This window comes from Frankliniella occidentalis, unplaced genomic scaffold (assembly GCF_000697945.3).
Source record: "Frankliniella occidentalis isolate FOCC.00 unplaced genomic scaffold, Focc_3.1 Scaffold267, whole genome shotgun sequence".
NCBI lineage: Eukaryota > Metazoa > Arthropoda > Insecta > Thysanoptera > Thripidae > Frankliniella > Frankliniella occidentalis.
Window position 1 is genome coordinate 155,338 of NW_026267393.1, and position 16,171 is coordinate 171,508.

Consider the following 16,171-nt stretch of genomic DNA (forward strand, 5'->3'; position numbering starts at 1 on the left):
CACGTCCTTCTTGGGAAACGGACAGACAGACGAACACAGAGGCGATGGCATAAGCCCGCTTATATAGCTTTTAAGCAAAAGAGCGGGCTAAAAAGCAAACACGGTTAGATATTTAGATAACAAAAAAGCAACAATAGAATATAGTTTTGTCAAAACATTTCAGCAGTTGATAAATTAATTTATCACAAGTAAATTTCACTAGTGCCACCAATTATACTTCCATCAGAAAAAAGCCAAAATAAAACATAGTTATTGTCAAAAATTAGAGCAGTAAAAAATTAGCATATCACAAGTAACATTAACTAAATAAAACAGTAATCTCAGATTAATAATTTTGATAAGCCTTGTCTTGATTGTTGACTGGGTGTGGAGGTGGAGTTGTGAAATAGGTTTCCACTTGGGTTACAACTTTGGCACAGGTTGTCACTCTTGCTTTCCCGTTCAACTGCACACCCAAACAAACTTCTATACCTTTCTATCCATAAGCTTCATCTTCTCTCTTCAATTCTTGTAAGGTAACTCCGTTGCCAGCCATTTTATTTAGCATATGGTCAGAAAGATGACCACGCAATGGAGCCAGGGCTGGTAGATTGGCCGCCTTTTTCCTTAGACTTGCCTGCCGTTCCATGAAGTCCCCGATGTGAAGAACATGCTCCTTTTGAGTCTCTTCACTGACTTGGAAGTGCTGCAGCAGACCATCAAGTAAGATGCAAACAGGAGCTTCTTTGAGAGTAGACTCCCACTCAGGTCCAGTGAGATATGTTTTTGCCAACAGCTCTTGCTTTTTCATTTTTCCTTGCTTGATGAGAGGCATTGTATCTATAAGTCCAGTGACAATTTCACAAAAGTCCTTAGCCAGGGACAAATTGTTCATTACTCTCAAAATCCTGGGCGCATCAAAGCTAACAATGTTGTGCCCGACAAGCACAACCTGGTCTGAACATTCCTTGAGGAAAGCGAGGAAGGACTGGCAAGCTTCCTGCTCGGACACTGTTTGAAGTAGAGTACTGTGCCGCCACAACTGTTATAAAAAGTTCTGGGATTTCACGGAGGAACACTCGTGAAAAATATTGCCGAAGTCCTTTGGGATTTCCCAAAGGACTCCGTAGATTTCACGTGTCCAGTTGAGCTTCGAAACATACAGGCGAATAATAACTCCCTACCTTCAATGGCTGATTTAAAACATGAAATCTAAAAACGGAGTCCTCTGGGAATTTCTAGTAGGGGTTGACAGTGAATCTTCGGGAAATCCCAAAACATTTTTAACAGTGTACTTTCAAACCAGTCACTGCTGCAGCACGCGAATCAATGGCTTTCTTTGGGTGCATATTTACAGAGAATGTTTTCTCACCACAGCAGCAATCTGTATGATACTGGCTGCAGCATCAAAGCCACCCGTGTCAATATCCACAATAACAAGTTTGCAGGAGAGTTGAAGTGGCTTACGTTGAGGCAACCAAGATGAAACTGAAGCTGCTGCTGCTGCTCGCTCCATGGTGTTAGACATTCCAATGACATATGTGATTCCATCTCTATTGTTGTCCGCAGAGTCTTTCCAGGAGTTTCTGTTGTTCAAGAAGAGGCGACGTAACTTCACATTATTTTTGTTCTTGTGCGTTGCCTGGTATACTCTTTTTGACTCAAGTTTCTTCCTGTAGTCAGACACTGATGGTGAGAGATTGGCTTTTTTGAAAATCTTCTCAAGGGATTCATTTGCACTGAGGTTCTTCATCAGCCTGCTTCTGCTAGAGTCCATCCAGGGCAGGTTGAAATTCTGGGCATGTGAGGTGCTTGCGATTTGGCAAGTGCTTGTAGACATATTCTGGATCGCCTCTTGCTTTGCACCATTCACCGCAATTATCATGTTCACCATTACATGATTAGTTATGTTAGAGATGGCAGACCGAAGACCCTCTACATCACCTTTGATTTGCTTGATTGCATAACTCACACAGCGCTTGATGTCCTCTATTGCATCCTTAGTAAGAATTTCAGCAAAGGCTTTGTTTTTCTCCAAAGTATACAGAGGATTGTTGACGCTACTCTTCAGATCATGGTTTAGGTCAACTATTTTTTCTATGTCATAGTCACATTCTCTTCTCAGTGCAGCAATGGTGGAGGAGTCACCAACTAATTTCTTCACTCTGACACCAGCTTCTTTCAAGAGGGGATTGTTGCAGATAAGTTTGACTGCAGCAGCAGGTTCCATTCCTTTGGAACTCCCCTCATAATTGATGGCACAAGCATGGTCATAAGGGCTATGACCCCGAGCACACATGGCACAATAATTACTCATAGCAACAGTATCAAGCATTTTTGGGGTCTTCTCCCCTGCCATACTGCCTCGGCCACTGTGACTGTTGTAACATAAACCATTACCACGCTTGTCCCAGCCAAAGTCACAGGATACCACAATATCCGTAGGATCTTCAGGAGTGGTGTCAAATACTTCTGATTGCCTAGTTCGAGGAGTTGTTGAAAAATCTTGTGGAGCAGTGCTTCTTGCCGGGCTGAGAGGAGTACTTAAAGCCAGATGACCGTTGACTGTGGGTGCAGGCGTGCTTGAATTTACGTTACTTGGAGAATTCTGAACTTTGCTATTGAGGTGCAATGTAAAAGGTTAGAACAACAAACTAAAAACTGACAGTGCACAAGTTGACTCTTACTATTGTTTACATGTTCCCAAGGGAAAGGGGGAGGGTGTGGGGAGCAAAACATAGGGAAAAACACAACCTTTCAGACCTCCGAGTTAGCTCCTTCTCTAAAGCAATAGCTTCTCTGCATGACTGCTGTGCCACCTCCACAATACTGGGCCCCATACGCTTCTCTGCTTTGCTGATGGTTTTGGCAGTAATTGTGGGCAAGTTCATGGCTTATAATAGCTTGTTGAACTGGTCGTGTGCAACACCTGAGTCCACACATCCTGTAACAAAATGGCAAGAAAAATAACATGTGTTAGACTAATGGCAATTCGGACTAATGGTTTAGACAACCGATTCTCTTTTCCCCACGCGAAGCGTGCATGACACCCAGTACAACATACCGATAGCAGCTTTACAATTTACGGCATACAGAGGACGACCATCTTGGGTGCTGTGGGGAGCAAGTTCACTTGTTGACACTTCTTTACCGAGCAAACAGATATAACAGCGGACGAGGAACTTCGAGGCCTGCCCAATACTTCTTTCTTTCTCGGCAAAGCGAAGGCTCATAGGGGCATCACAATCTTGACACCACAAGTCCCTTGTGAACTCTGCCAAGTCTATGATACGGCGCCCAGCCTCACACATCACAGGTTCAAGTTCCTCGCGGATAGCTTTCCTGGCCCGGACACTACTCCATTTGTCTTTCATGGCCTTGGCAACCTTCGCCCTGCGCGCCCTCTCCTTCGGTTTAATGAAGGGCATCTTGAATTTGTGAAACAGCACTGACTTACTAAAATATGCACAGACTTGTTGATGTTGACGCAGAGGGACGCGGCTGGAGACTGAGTATGGCGGCCGGCGCGGGTAGGCAGACGACGCGGTAGTGGTACCAACATCACAGCGCGTAGGTCTCTCCTTGTTCACGAAGTACTGGGTGGTAAATATATCCGGTTTCAACGACTAAAACTACTACTAACGGTGGCTAGAACGAAAATAATTTAGCGTTGGACAATTTTAAAGACTTGAAATGAATTTTATACAACAAGGTATGAGTGTGTAGTTCCGTTTTCAGACGTTGGCAGTATCCGAAAAAAAAAAACCTTTTCGGGGGCTTTTCCATGGAAATCCCATGAAAATAGGACATGAAATTGGTGTCAAACTGTTTCTTATGCAACAATAAGCAATTACAAACACCCCAAAGTACTATTTCGCTGTAATTAGACTACCTCAATTTGGGCATCTCCTAAGGGCTATACCACTTTAAGCGGTACGATGTCTAGCGTTCATCTACCTTATAATGATGTCTGGTTGTTCTTTCTCAGATGCAGTCACCAGAGTGTAGTTACCTGTAGTTGCGCTGCTACACCGACGTTTCAATAGAGTATTACGCTCTACGGAAACAATAGACATAGGGAAGAAAACAACGACTGGCCGGTCTGATATAGTCTGCGCGCTCACTGACTGAGCGACATACTGACGTAACCGTCCACTAATCAGCATTCAGGAGAAAACAAAACGGGCAGGCATATTTTCAGGCCCGCTAGGGGCCTTTCTGCTCGCGTGCGAGCGCTTTTAAGGTTCATTTCAACATAGGCTACATAAGGTACAGCCACATCTCCAATACAAATTTTGATAAAAATCGAATCAAAAACTAGATTTTATTTGACTTTTTTAGACTTATAAAAATCTGTCTGGCCAATTTGGAAAGAAATTAACTTGAACATTGTAATTATCACGAAAATCGCCAAAATGATGCCAAGCTCAATGGTTTGCACTTCTATCATTCTTTCTGTCGATCCCTGCGGCTTCCCTTTTCACTTCTCAAAAAACAACAACAAAAAAACAAAAACGTATAAGCCGAAAATTCAAGGCCATGAATTAATTAAGCTTTCAAACGATTTCTTAAAAATATTCGTACTACGTTCCAGTCGACAACAACAGTAAGATGCACAGAGCATTGTATATGGCGCTTGCCTTGTTTTTGGTTAATTGTGGTGGTGTCAGAACGACGAGCCACAACAGCAACAATCAAGTTTTGAAAACTTCCCTCTTTTTCAATAAGGCATTCCGGTTAAGCTAAAATGCAGAAGAATGCGTGGAAGAAGAAAACGGAAATCGCTATGCTTTTACATGGTGACTCCCGTTTTCTTGTTTCCTGCATTCTTCTGCATTTCAGATTCACCGGAATGCTTTATTGTCAACACTCATCATTTCGAAGGGATTAATTGAATGATTATTTCTTCGTGTTCAGATGACTGTTAAAATTTCAGGGGACGCTTAACGAATTTTTATTCTTTAGGTTCCTGTTTCCCTGCAGCGGAATACCCTATAAGGCTGCGGCTGCACGCCTGTTAGAGAGCCTAAGATAATAAATGAGTGCACTGACAATTTGTCGGGCGGCAACCAAGCAGGCCCGACCTCATCTTCGTTAGGCGGAAAGGCGGGCCTACTTGATTTGTATAGACCTTTTCGACGGGGTCCGCTAAAGCGCCAAACTTGGCAACGCCGCGCGGCGCCCCGGCGGCTCCGCCATCTTGGCGTCTGCAGCGGGGCGGGGAACCAAATGAATCATTTTCCCGTTTTCAATGAAAGTAACGAATTAAACGAAAATCTGAGCTCGTAGCGCAATAGTTTATACCTCGACGGTTATTTTGGTATGCGTTTTATCTCGGAAATCGAAACGCCGAAAAAGTTGCAGCTATTTTAAGTAGTCCGGGTTGACCGCCGTAAACAAGAAGCGACTGTTGTGAGCCACGAAACATGCTACTATGCTAGTTTGAGGTGTGTTGTTTGTGTTGTTTCTCGTCGGTTTTGCAAAACTATTAACAAATAAAATATAAGTTGACAAGAAAGTAGGGACGTAGGTGAGTTATACATGCAGAAGCATACTTATTCATGAATGTAAAGTGAAATCGCGGTCTGAGTGTTTGAAGCAATTTTATGTGATGTATCCAACCACAGAATGGAGTTGTCGGGGCCAATTGAGCTGCTAGAGACGGACGGCGTGCCTGGGGCTCAACTTCAAAAGAACAAACCTGTCAACCAGCATACTGTTGCACAGCTGACAAGGTGGTTGGAAGTTAGAAATCTAAAGAAATCAGGCTCCAAGGATGATCTTGTTCTTAGGTAAGCTCACTACGAAGCATTTAATTTTGAAATAATTTTGATTCTCCATGTGCACCCTCTCACTTAGAATGATTTTGTATTTTATATGAAAGGGTTATGAAACATCTTTCCACGGGCCGTTCCAATAAGCTATGGTACGGATGTGATAACGGTGTACCACTCGAAAAGAAAAGAGCTGCAGCCCTACAGAAAATTGGAAGAAAGGTATACATTTATATTTCCGTATTTATTTCGTCCTATGATTTTTAAAAGTTATGTTTGTGATGCAGAAGATAGTATAATTTACGTTTACATCTTAGGTTCCAAACAAAACATTGCTGCCTGTTCTTCAAGGTTGGAGGTCATTCCCTGGATATGACATTCCACCCATGTACAGCGAGGGACATATTGTTCACTATGTCAGGGGTCTCAGACACGCGGCCCGCGGGCCGCAAGGGCCGCACTGGAGAGAGATGGAGCTATGTGATCGCAGTGAGTGCGAGTGAGAGGTCCGACTCGTGCGGCCCGCGTGACGTCACAGTCTGAGACCCCTGCACTATGTGCAAGAAAGATCCCGAGTTTGTGTTTTGCCAAGTGTGCTTCCTAATACAGAGGAGGAATACATTGACGATGACTTTGAAATGCTGGATGGTGCTAATGAGGCAAACTCAAGGAGCACAATGCGAAGAGCTAGGAAGCATGTTGCAGCAGGGTTTGTTCTCAACATAAGGGACAACATGGACAAGCTTCGTGGTTTGTATTTAGTAAAGGGAGAATTAAGAGCCTCTTATAAATTAGAGAAGAGATTCCCCACAGCAACCATTTCTATTGCCTCTGGTAGTGTGCTTGATGCCTCTTGCAGCTGCAAGCAACAGACACTAGCCAGGTGCTCACATGTTGTTGCCCTCTTGCTCTACGTTAGTGACCATATAAAAAAGCATGGCCATAGAGGTAAGTGCATCCCACCCCCATTCAATTCTAGGTAATAAGTGTGTAGTTTGTCTAATTTTGTAAAGTTGCTTTTTTTGACGGGGGAAAACTTTAGATTTTGGTTACTCATGTCTGTTTTCATTCATTTCATATTTCATAGCATACTACTCTTCAACTCCATTTTGTTCATGTCGTTCACAAATATACCATAATTACAGTATTATGAAATTGGTACCATGTCTTCTTCTGGTAAACTAGGATAAAATTTGAAGTATCCCCACCCATCACACAAGGTTTGTACATTTTCACACTTTATTGTTCTCCATGGTTTTGTCCCTAGTTCTAGTAGTAAAGATTACAGTAATTATTTATAGAAAAGATTGTCACATGTAGGCGTTTTACTTCACAACTGTATTTACTTATTTCTCCAACTTATTTTTTAGTAGCAGCATTGTCATCTGACTTCCCTTTGCCCATTTTAACAATTGGTACTTGAAAATTAACTAGGCAACCTATGACATATACAATTTGGTCTAGTATTGGCAACATAGTATTTTTCACTCTCTTCCACAACTGAAAAGTTTTCATGCGGCGAATGGCATGCTCTACATATATTCTTGCATGAGCAATGTCCCGTGTCAACTGCTCTTCTTCAGGAGTGAATTTCTCTCTTGGTCCCAAGAAAGGGGGATGCAAGACCAAAACATTAATTCCATCGCACTCTTCCTCTATAGGAAAACCTCGATCAACAAGAAGTAGGTCATCTTCTTCAAGAAACTCAATGATGCCACTTTCTTTAAAAATTTGAACATCTGTTTTGGAACCTTCAAATCCGGGACTAATGTAGGAAATTCCTCCCCAACAAGAAATCCCAATCATATACAAAATAACATTTGCACCTTTATAATCTGAATATGTATTCCCTTGCATGTCAAAATTACCAGGTCTTTCTATTTCCACCTCAGTTGTGTCCAGGCATACTCTAAAGTTGTTGAAAGGTTTAAATGGCAGGGGCCTGTCTTTCCTTTTTTGAAGGTCCTTCTTCACAAACATGGCAGACTGGATTCTCTTGAACTGAAAATACATGAATTGAATCCAAGTATTGAACACTGCTGATACTGTTGAGACACTTGTTTTGAAAAATGTTGCAAGGTCAGCCTCATCCCATCCACCTCTCAGGCGAAGCAAGGTAATCAGCAGCCGATTGTCAGGGGTGAGATCACTTTCTAGGTCTTTGAGCGGAGTTCCAGCATCATATTTGTACTTCAATCTCATTGCTATTCGTTCATCCAAAAATGCCATCAGAACATCAAATTGAGGGACAGTAATGCCAGTCATCCTTTTGAACTCCCCCTCTGGAAATGTTTTCATGGTCTCAAAGTTGAGAAAAACTCTCACCAGTTCAATCTGAAAAAGAAAAGAAAACAATGAATTAGTAAATTGATTGGTGGTGCATGCTGCATGAATGTTGTTGCAATATAAATTTGTTATTGTGAATATAAATAATTTATGTATAAAGCTAATGCAAAAGTTTTCATAGATTAATCTCTGATTGTATTTTATATTTTCAGCCTTGGCCTGTACAAGCAAGCCTAGAGAATGGGGGAAAGGTAAAGTAGAGAGAGACCCTGGCAAGCTTATTGACAAGAAGTACTACAGTAGAGACTTCAAAAGAAGAGCCCTCTTCGACCCTCGACCAACTTTATGGCAGTTTGGGCCCATGAGTCAAGAGGACCTCAACTCCTTTCATGTACTGTTGGACGGAGCAGGGATACGAAGTGTTCTTTTAAAGCACATGCCAATGCAATACTCAGATTTTGATTTTTTAGAGGAAGATTATCCAAAGCTTTTGGAAATGCTGACACAATTTTATGAGGGATTTTGCAAGTTTATATATGATGCAGCTGAAAGTGATGATGAAGACCCAATCCGTATTCCTAATACAAAGGACCAGGCAAAGAGTGACACTTGGCATATTCTGAGATGCCTCATGTTTACTGCCTCAACATGCAAAGAGGTGATACATATGAAATCTGAAGGGGCAATGAAAAATTATTTAATGTTACATCTTTGGCAAATAACTGAAATTACGGACACACCTGCTATGGTGTGGGGCACAACAAATGAAGCAACTGCAAGAACACAGTATGCAGAGTGGAAGAGTGAAGAAACTTCAACTAAAGTGACAGTAGAAGAGAGTGGCCTCTTAGCAAGTAGAGCATTTCCCTTCCTCGGCTGCAGTCCTGATGGGATTGTGAATGAACCTAACAAGCCACGATACTTGTTGGAAATTAAATGTCCCTTCACACTAAAAGATCATGACCCAAAGAAATTTGATGAGGTGCTAACCTCGGACCAACTCAAAAGATTTCCACTATATAGAAACGAACGGGGTATTTTACAAATGAAAACTGACCATTCATGGTTTTACCAAATACAAATGGGAATGGATGTCAGTAAACTGTCATCATGTGAATTTTTTATCTGGAGCCCCAAAGGCCACATTGAAGTAATGGTGCAATATGATGAAGAATTTTGGGCTCCAAGAAGACAAGCCCTTATAGAGAGGCATGGAGGATTATTGGTCCCAGAGTATATTCTGCAGAGAGTGCCCAGAAATTTGAATCCCCTTTACTTTAACTTCTCCATGGAGTTAGTACCCTCTAATGACAATGACCCTGACGACCCTGATGAGTTTGAGATGCAGTAATGTGGTTAAAATGTATGTTTGCTGGTGTCACTTACCTGTTTTAATAATTTAGCAGCACCACCAAGGCTGCAACAGTCACAGTCATGACACCAACAACGGCAGGAGTCATAACTGGATTTGGATTTATCCTGTAATATAAAGTTAGATGCTCTTACTTTTTGGTAATTGTTATTTTTACAAAATTTCTTATGGTTTTATATATCATTTTAAACCTTTCACATATTTTTAGCTCACTAAATTTGATACCTTGACCAGTTATATTAAAAATATTACTACAATTTTCCATGTATTTTCATTTCTAATGTCAGTACCTGCACTGCATTTGTAACTCCCACAGAAGAAGGCCTCTCTTGCTGCTGTCATACAATAAAAATATAGTTACTACTCATTACTAAGCCAGAAGTGCAGTCTCCACATAATAAAACATACCAATTTAAGTGGCTTATCAAAGAGGTTCCTTCTGACTGGTGTGCTATGGGACGGACCTGGAAAACCATTCTGTTGCTGGTTTGGACTGAGGTTGACTTCGGATGTCTGTCAAGAAGGAACGGGAAGTTTAGTGAATTAAACAGCCCTTAAAATTAAATACACTGTGATTATTATGTTTAAAATAATTGAATACTATTTATTGACTAATTTTAAAATTTGCATGGGAATGTTTCGGTAAAAATTCATACTTACAACTTCATTTGACTGGCACTTATGGTTCACTTCGAATGAGTCATTCTCAGCTAGAGGAACTGCAAGTGTTTCCACTTCTTGAGGTGATGGTGGTGGTTCATGAGAATGAGTAGAGGTTGGAGAAAGGAAGGCTAGAGGTGGAGGTGCTTTGGAAGGAGTGACAACAACCCTATGTCTTCCCCCTGCGGATACAATCTAAAAAACAAATGTGGCATTCGTATAAAAAAAATTTATTACTAATTTTAAGATAAAATTCTTTAGCATACCTCTGTTGTGAATACTGAGGAACTAGGTGACTGTCTGGACTTTGGCCTTGGTGATGCTGGAATCTGACATTTAACAAATACGTGAAACCTCAACTTCACTGCGTTATGCACAAAAATAGTTTCAAAAGAACTGAATGCACTTTCACTAACCCCAGCACTTAATTTAAGCAGCAGCGTTGCAAGCTCCTGTTGACGAGGAGTCACAGACCCAGGGGCAGACTGCAGAATCTTCCTTGCAGACTAGGAAGTGAAAACAACATGATCGAACATTAACACCAGGCTCTTCTCGTCACAGAAAAGGCTTGTGGACAAATTAAAAATAAGTAAATTATTACCGACACAGCTGGACTTGCACTGACAATATCCTCTCTGCCAATCTGATTCTGTTGAGGTGTTTTAGGGCTGTCTGGGGTAGAACATAGTCTTTTTCTAGCAGGGGATGTCAAGTTGTTGAAGTACCATGCAGCATCAATTACATCCTCTGTAGGGTTAGTTGATGATTGTGCTGCACCTGACACAGCAATCTAAAACAAACAATAGAAAATTAGAAAATTGAAGCCTAATATAATGTTAAGAAATGTGGCACACAATAAAAAAAGTTTACCTCATTCCACAATGTGACAATGTTAGGGGTCTTTCCTGCGTCACAATCCTCAGGAGTCTTTAATTCTACATTAGAATTGGATTTCTTTTTCCTTTTCATTTGCAAGCCGCTACTCCCGGCAGATCTTTTCCTTTTCCCTTGAAATCCCATCTTTCCTTAGGTTAGGACCTGAATCATTACGTGTCAGTAAGCTACGAATATCTTTTATCACCTCACTTTCAGTCAAATTAAGTCAAACCACCTCTTACCAACTTTTTTCAACAAGAAGTCACCACAAACACAAGAAAATCAACTGCAAGAACGGAGATGCAGTGCGGAGAGCGAACAACCACTGCTTGGTGTAGCTAGGTTGGATGACGCAGTCAACCCGGACTACTTAAAATAGCTGCAACTTTTTCGGCGATTCGATTTCCGCGATGACAGGCACACCAAAATAACCGTCGAGGTATAAACTATTGCGCTACGAGCTCAGATTTTCGTTTAATTCGTTACTTTCATTGAAAACGGGAAAATGATTCATTTGGTTCCCCGCCCCGCTGCAGACGCCAAGATGGCGGAGCCGCCGGGGCGCCGCGCGGCGTTGCCAAGTCAGACAACCGTCGAAAAGGTCTATTAGATAGCCCTGACATGAGCCTAATAAGGCACTGTTTGTCACGACAACGACGCGATGAGGGTGATAGAGTAATTTGGGCCTTCCAACTCCGCAATTCTAACAACTGCAACAATTTTGTCTTCATTTAAGGGATCAACTTATGTTGCCCGCTGGCGTCATGTTTCATCTTGTCCTGCGAGTATGAACCACGCAGCCATACTGCTTAACCACTCAGTGTTCCTGGACAGAAAAGGGGACGAGCTTCTCACCGCAACGTTTCGGTGCACACGAGATGCACAGAGTTTCACCAGCGTAAGGGGTCTGGGAAGGAACCATACAATAGGGCACCCTTAAGGTGCAATTTCTGTGCTACACCGGTACATTATTTTTCTGTGTCTATCTAACAAAGGAGTGGGACCGCCTGGGAGTCTTGGGATAGGAAAAACGTTAACACTGACGAGAGTAGATAGTGCAGCTCTTACTGTGCCTCGGCCCAGGAACACAGTGCCAGGCAAGGGCAAAGGGTGGGAAAGCTAACAAAAGCTTTGATCGAAGTGAAATCTTTTCAGACGAACTATGAATGGTTGAAACGACAAGAGAAATTAACAATATTACCTATAATGTATCCATTAAAACTAAAGACGCACCTAAGCGTATGTCGATGACTGCTAAAATATTTGGTTGCCACTTTCTGCCACCAGTGGCGCTGATGGAATGGCTCTACCATCTTATTGTTTATCTTGACATGAAATACGGCACAGCCTGGAGCCAGTTGACCAATATTTTCTAATCGAGCATTTGTATCCTTACGGGTCCTTGTCTTTCATGTGAACTACTCCTAGTTTGTTCCAAACTTTTAAGTTTAACTGGCGTGCATTTTAAATTTTGACGGGCCTTTTATTTTGACGTCTCTTGCCCTTCTTTTGCTTGGCCGCAGTCGAGCCTCTGTTCAATCGAACCCACATCGATTTTCTGGGGCAACTGTCAGTTATATTTTTCACTCGGCTCCGAATTGTATTTGTCTTTTAAAGAAAGTATCATGCCTGAGAAAGCACAGCAGACATATGAGTCCTGGACCTCAACTGGCTCAGAAGATGTGAATTTCTAGAAAGCTTTACGTAAAAACTACGACTTTAAATGGGAATAATATTGAAACTCAATAAATATTTGCATAAAGGTGACAAACTGACCATACAATTGAAAAAGAGAATGAAAAAATAATTGAAAACCACTGATGGGAAAATAAATGGTAGTTTTGTTTTCCACCCCTCGACCATTGATATCAACCAAATTTAACACACTACCATTACTTTCTTAACTCAATTTTATGGTGTCAGATTGTGGAACAATGTTTGCAAGTTCTTCTTATGGTCGTTTACAATGGAATTATCTTTTTAAAACAGTTTTAACTTACATTTATTTTTGCTACTTCTTTATATTAACCTTATTTTTTTTAATGATAAAAAATATTTTGGAATATGTGGGCAAAGTTTGGTGACAATCTGGTACAAATAACTTCGCAGGGGGGGAAGGCGGGAGATCGTTCAACACCCCACCTGTTGCATTTTGAGCCGCGTCTGGGTGGATAATTTCCAGATCGCCCCTTAAAATCGAAATCCCAGAATCTGCCTTGAGACCATTTGCTTCCAAGGCAGATTCTGGGATTTCAAGGGTCGATCTGGAAATTATCCACCCGTCCTTGAAATTCAAGAAATAGTCTTGAATTCCAAGAATAACTTTTTACCGTGAAGGCTTTGCAAGCTCAGCCAATCAGGTGAATTCTCTCGAAACAGGAATATTTTGTGGGCATTCACTTGTTTCAAGAGATTCAAGAACATGATTTTTAGTGTGTGTAGGCTAGACGCAACCTCTAAATCGGAAGTGAGTTAAAAAGTTCAAGTAGTGTTTTGTTAATCCCAATTATTCAGATGACGTGGATCATCCGTCGGTGCAGAGGTACTACAGACCAGTGCGAGCATTTTTCAAGAATTGAATGGAAGCATGATATTTGCCCGATGTTGCCCGTTAAAAATGCCATATGGTCGTCGATTATTGAACAATGGGAACCCCGCATGATATGTCCTTTTAAAAAGGTAGTTCAACACTTGTCCACTGCTTGCAATCTACACTCGTCAAAACATTTAGCGGTCCATTTTTTTTTACGCCTGGATTAAATTATCTCCCCCAGCACATAGGAAGACGAGATTTGGCACAGACAGGCATCCCTGTGTGAAGTTTAACATCCTTGAGCGCGAATGTCGAGCTAAACCCCTGACGCCGTACACATCCCCTAATCCAATTCCCCCACGGGAGTGGAAAAGTCGAAAAAAATGTAAAAGGTTAGGGTTGAAGGGGGTACCGGAAGTGGCTAAAATTTGCTGTACGGGTGTCCTAGGAACCAAATTGACGGTTTTTGGCCCGTTCCACCCCCTCCGGCAAACCACCCCCTACCCCCAGTTACCCCCACCCCCTCAAGGGGTAGTTTTTTTGAAATCTCGAACGCTACGGGAAATCTTGTGGTTTGACGTGGGCAAGGACAGCAAAGTGCTCGTTTCACTTTCGCGTCCCCTGGAGGGCTGTACTACCCCTAATTGTCCAACCCTTAACTGAAATTTCCACATTTTTCACACTGAGGAGGCCCGGAAAAGTCTGGAAACTGCAGTTGAGAATGTGTAGGACGCACTTAAAAAGTCCCCGGTGGAAAACGCGACGATTTTTAAAAACTACCCTTAGGGTAGGGGTGACTACCCCTGTGATAGTTACGCCCCCCAGGGGGGAGTAGTGGCAAATCTACTGTACAGCAGCTTAGGGGGTCATGAAATGCACCTGTATTCAAAATAGGAACGCTATAGGACTTTTCGTTTTCGCGCAGCAGCCAAAAATGTGTGAATTTGCTCAAAACCATCCCCTAAGTTAACGCCCCTGTGACAAACTGGGGTGAAATCCGACGGTCGCCACCACGGTCACAGAAGGGTATAACCTTCATCTTTTCTGGTACCGAAAGAAAACCCGCTGGCAACACTCATTCAGGCCGTCGGGCCTGTTAAAAGACGGTACTGCTTGAATTTTGTGCAAGTTTAATGGATTACTCGACTTTTCCACCCCCGTGATCATTAGGGGATGCGTACGGCCTAAGGGGTGTCGCACGACATTCGCGCTCGAGGATGTTAAACTACACACATGGATGCCAGTCTATGCCAAATTTCGACTTCCTAGGTGCTGGGGGAGATAATTTAATCCAGGCGTAAAAAAATGGACCGCTAAATATTTTGACGAGGAAACTAAACTGAAAACTTCTAATTGACCGGAAGTGAAGCTTACCAGCTTAGCTAATTTTCCGAAATTAAATTTTCCGCTGAAGTCTCTTGTATCATACATTTTAAGAGTCCGTGTACTCACATATTAGTGTGTACTTATCAGAGGTCCGTAACTTAACATGAAACTCCCCTTAGCGGTACGTTAATTTATCCGTTAAAGTTATAACTTATGACTTGTGACAATACAATGAAACGCTAAGAGTTATAACTTATAACTTGTCACCATACCATGAAACGTTAAGAGTTAAACTCAAAATGCCAGAACAAGCTCCAACTAGCACCAGAGTATTTTTTGACGACCCATAACTTTAACTTTTATTGCAAATTGTTAAACGTTGCTTTAAATAATTAACGCATAACGCTAATGCGTTACTCGTTAATTTATATAATTACCGCACGCTACCCGGTCACGCGCTTCGGACAGTTCCAAGAATCTTTCTGATTTCTCTCTTTTTCGGCGTACTTTCGGAGTAGTCCGATATGTCCGGGCTGTTCCGCGAGCTGCCCGATCTTCGGGCTAGTTTCGGAATGATATATTTTCATAAGGGTATAATGCTCATGCGTTAAGTTACGGACCCCTGGTTGGTTGAGCGATAGCGAAGTCTATTACTCCAGTGATGATCAAAAAGTTTCGTGTCTGTCTGTCTGTGTGTGTGTGTGTGTTTGTCTGTAATCACGATAACTCGAGAACGGTTTGAGCTAGGTACCTGAAATTTTTAGTGTAACTTTGTCGCATAAAAAGCAAGAACTGTACTGATTTTGAGCCTTCTAACCTAAAAATTGACTTGCCAAAAAAAATCAAAACCAAAACACCTAAAATATTACTTCTAAAAAATATGTTTTTCACATCTTTTTAAGAGGTAACTTGTCAAAGTAGATCCCGTAGAACCGAAATTTCGTCCGTTTGGCTTTATCTCTAACCGTTTAGTCGCCAGAGGGCGATTTCCACATGAAAATGACCCCTTTTTCGCCCACCTTTCTGCTTTTAAAAATGCATTAAAGCGGGCTTATGCAGCCGCTCTCGTGTCCGTCCGTCCGTCTGTCCGTTGTCCGTGTAAGAGAAAGGAGATGAGCTAGAGGTCTGCAAGTTACAGGGTATCTTAGGGTTCACTCCAGGAAAACGAAACGCCTGGTGCAAATCCTAGCAACCACCCCTAAGGAGGTGAAAGGCCCGGGCGGAAAGATCACGAGTTAGTAATGCACTTGTGCACTGTGAAAAATAGTCGTACAGGGTACGGGAAAATTTTCCATGACAAATGTCGTACACTTACAACTTAATTTGTAATTTAAGAGTATGACTTTTGTCGTAATTCCTAACAAT

The 16,171-nt window shown here is 41.9% G+C and overlaps 4 protein-coding genes across 5 annotated transcripts in view; 2 read left to right on the top strand and 2 right to left on the bottom strand.

Annotated features, from left to right (window-relative positions):
- Positions 1-475: 475 nt before the first annotated feature.
- LOC113215118 (uncharacterized) lies at positions 476-2,870 on the bottom strand. The gene is made up of 3 exons (XM_026434695.2): positions 2,743-2,870; positions 1,352-2,597; positions 476-1,021 (listed from the first exon to the last, which is right to left on the bottom strand). The coding sequence occupies exons 1-3, from the start codon at positions 2,868-2,870 to the stop codon at positions 476-478; spliced, it is 1,920 nt and encodes a 639-aa protein (XP_026290480.2).
- Positions 2,871-6,711: 3,841 nt separating this feature from the next.
- On the bottom strand, positions 6,712-11,549 carry LOC113215893 (uncharacterized). Of its 2 annotated transcripts, XM_026435554.2 has the most exons (10): positions 11,190-11,549; positions 10,942-11,109; positions 10,673-10,861; positions 10,488-10,577; positions 10,338-10,400; positions 10,072-10,266; positions 9,820-9,924; positions 9,702-9,746; positions 9,426-9,518; positions 6,712-8,087 (listed from the first exon to the last, which is right to left on the bottom strand). In XM_026435554.2, the coding sequence occupies exons 2-10, from the start codon at positions 11,089-11,091 to the stop codon at positions 7,113-7,115; spliced, it is 1,905 nt and encodes a 634-aa protein (XP_026291339.2). In that variant the 5' UTR covers positions 11,092-11,109; positions 11,190-11,549; the 3' UTR covers positions 6,712-7,112. The 2 variants fall into 2 exon arrangements, with proteins under 2 accessions (XP_026291339.2, XP_052129338.1); XM_052273378.1 differs by having other exon boundaries at positions 10,338-10,577; positions 10,942-11,549.
- On the top strand, positions 8,602-9,665 carry LOC127750834 (uncharacterized). The gene has a single exon (XM_052273379.1). The coding sequence runs from the start codon at positions 8,671-8,673 to the stop codon at positions 9,388-9,390; it is 720 nt and encodes a 239-aa protein (XP_052129339.1). The 5' UTR covers positions 8,602-8,670; the 3' UTR covers positions 9,391-9,665.
- A 139-nt stretch (positions 11,550-11,688) lies between the features above and the next one.
- Positions 11,689-16,171, top strand: part of LOC127750828 (uncharacterized) — a 22,825-nt gene continuing 18,342 nt past the window's right edge. Inside the window, exons 1-2 of the mRNA XM_052273369.1 lie at positions 11,689-11,845; positions 13,462-13,626. Coding sequence (XP_052129329.1) covers positions 11,735-11,845; positions 13,462-13,626 — 276 coding nt within the window. The 5' untranslated portion in view covers positions 11,689-11,734. The remainder of the gene's footprint in view (positions 11,846-13,461; positions 13,627-16,171) is intronic.

Bases quoted from the DNA above. Each gene is read 5' to 3' on its own strand.
- LOC113215893 (XM_052273378.1), bottom strand. From the start codon at position 11,091: ATGGGATTTCAAGGGAAAAGGAAAAGATCTGCCGGGAGTAGCGGCTTG. The intron at 10,862-10,941 runs GTAAACTTTTTT...TGTTTGTTTTAG, and splicing joins TTGTCACATTGTGGAATGAG to ATTGCTGTGTCAGGTGCAGC. The intron at 9,747-9,819 runs GTATGTTTTATT...ATTGTATGACAG, and splicing joins TTGATAAGCCACTTAAATTG to CAGCAAGAGAGGCCTTCTTC.
- LOC113215118 (XM_026434695.2), bottom strand. From the start codon at position 2,870: ATGAACTTGCCCACAATTACTGCCAAAACCATCAGCAAAGCAGAGAAG. The intron at 2,598-2,742 runs GTCTGAAAGGTT...GCACCTCAATAG, and splicing joins GAGAAGGAGCTAACTCGGAG to CAAAGTTCAGAATTCTCCAA. The intron at 1,022-1,351 runs GTGAGAAAACAT...TTTTTATAACAG, and splicing joins TCATACAGATTGCTGCTGTG to TTGTGGCGGCACAGTACTCT.
- LOC127750834 (XM_052273379.1), top strand. From the start codon at position 8,671: ATGTTTACTGCCTCAACATGCAAAGAGGTGATACATATGAAATCTGAA.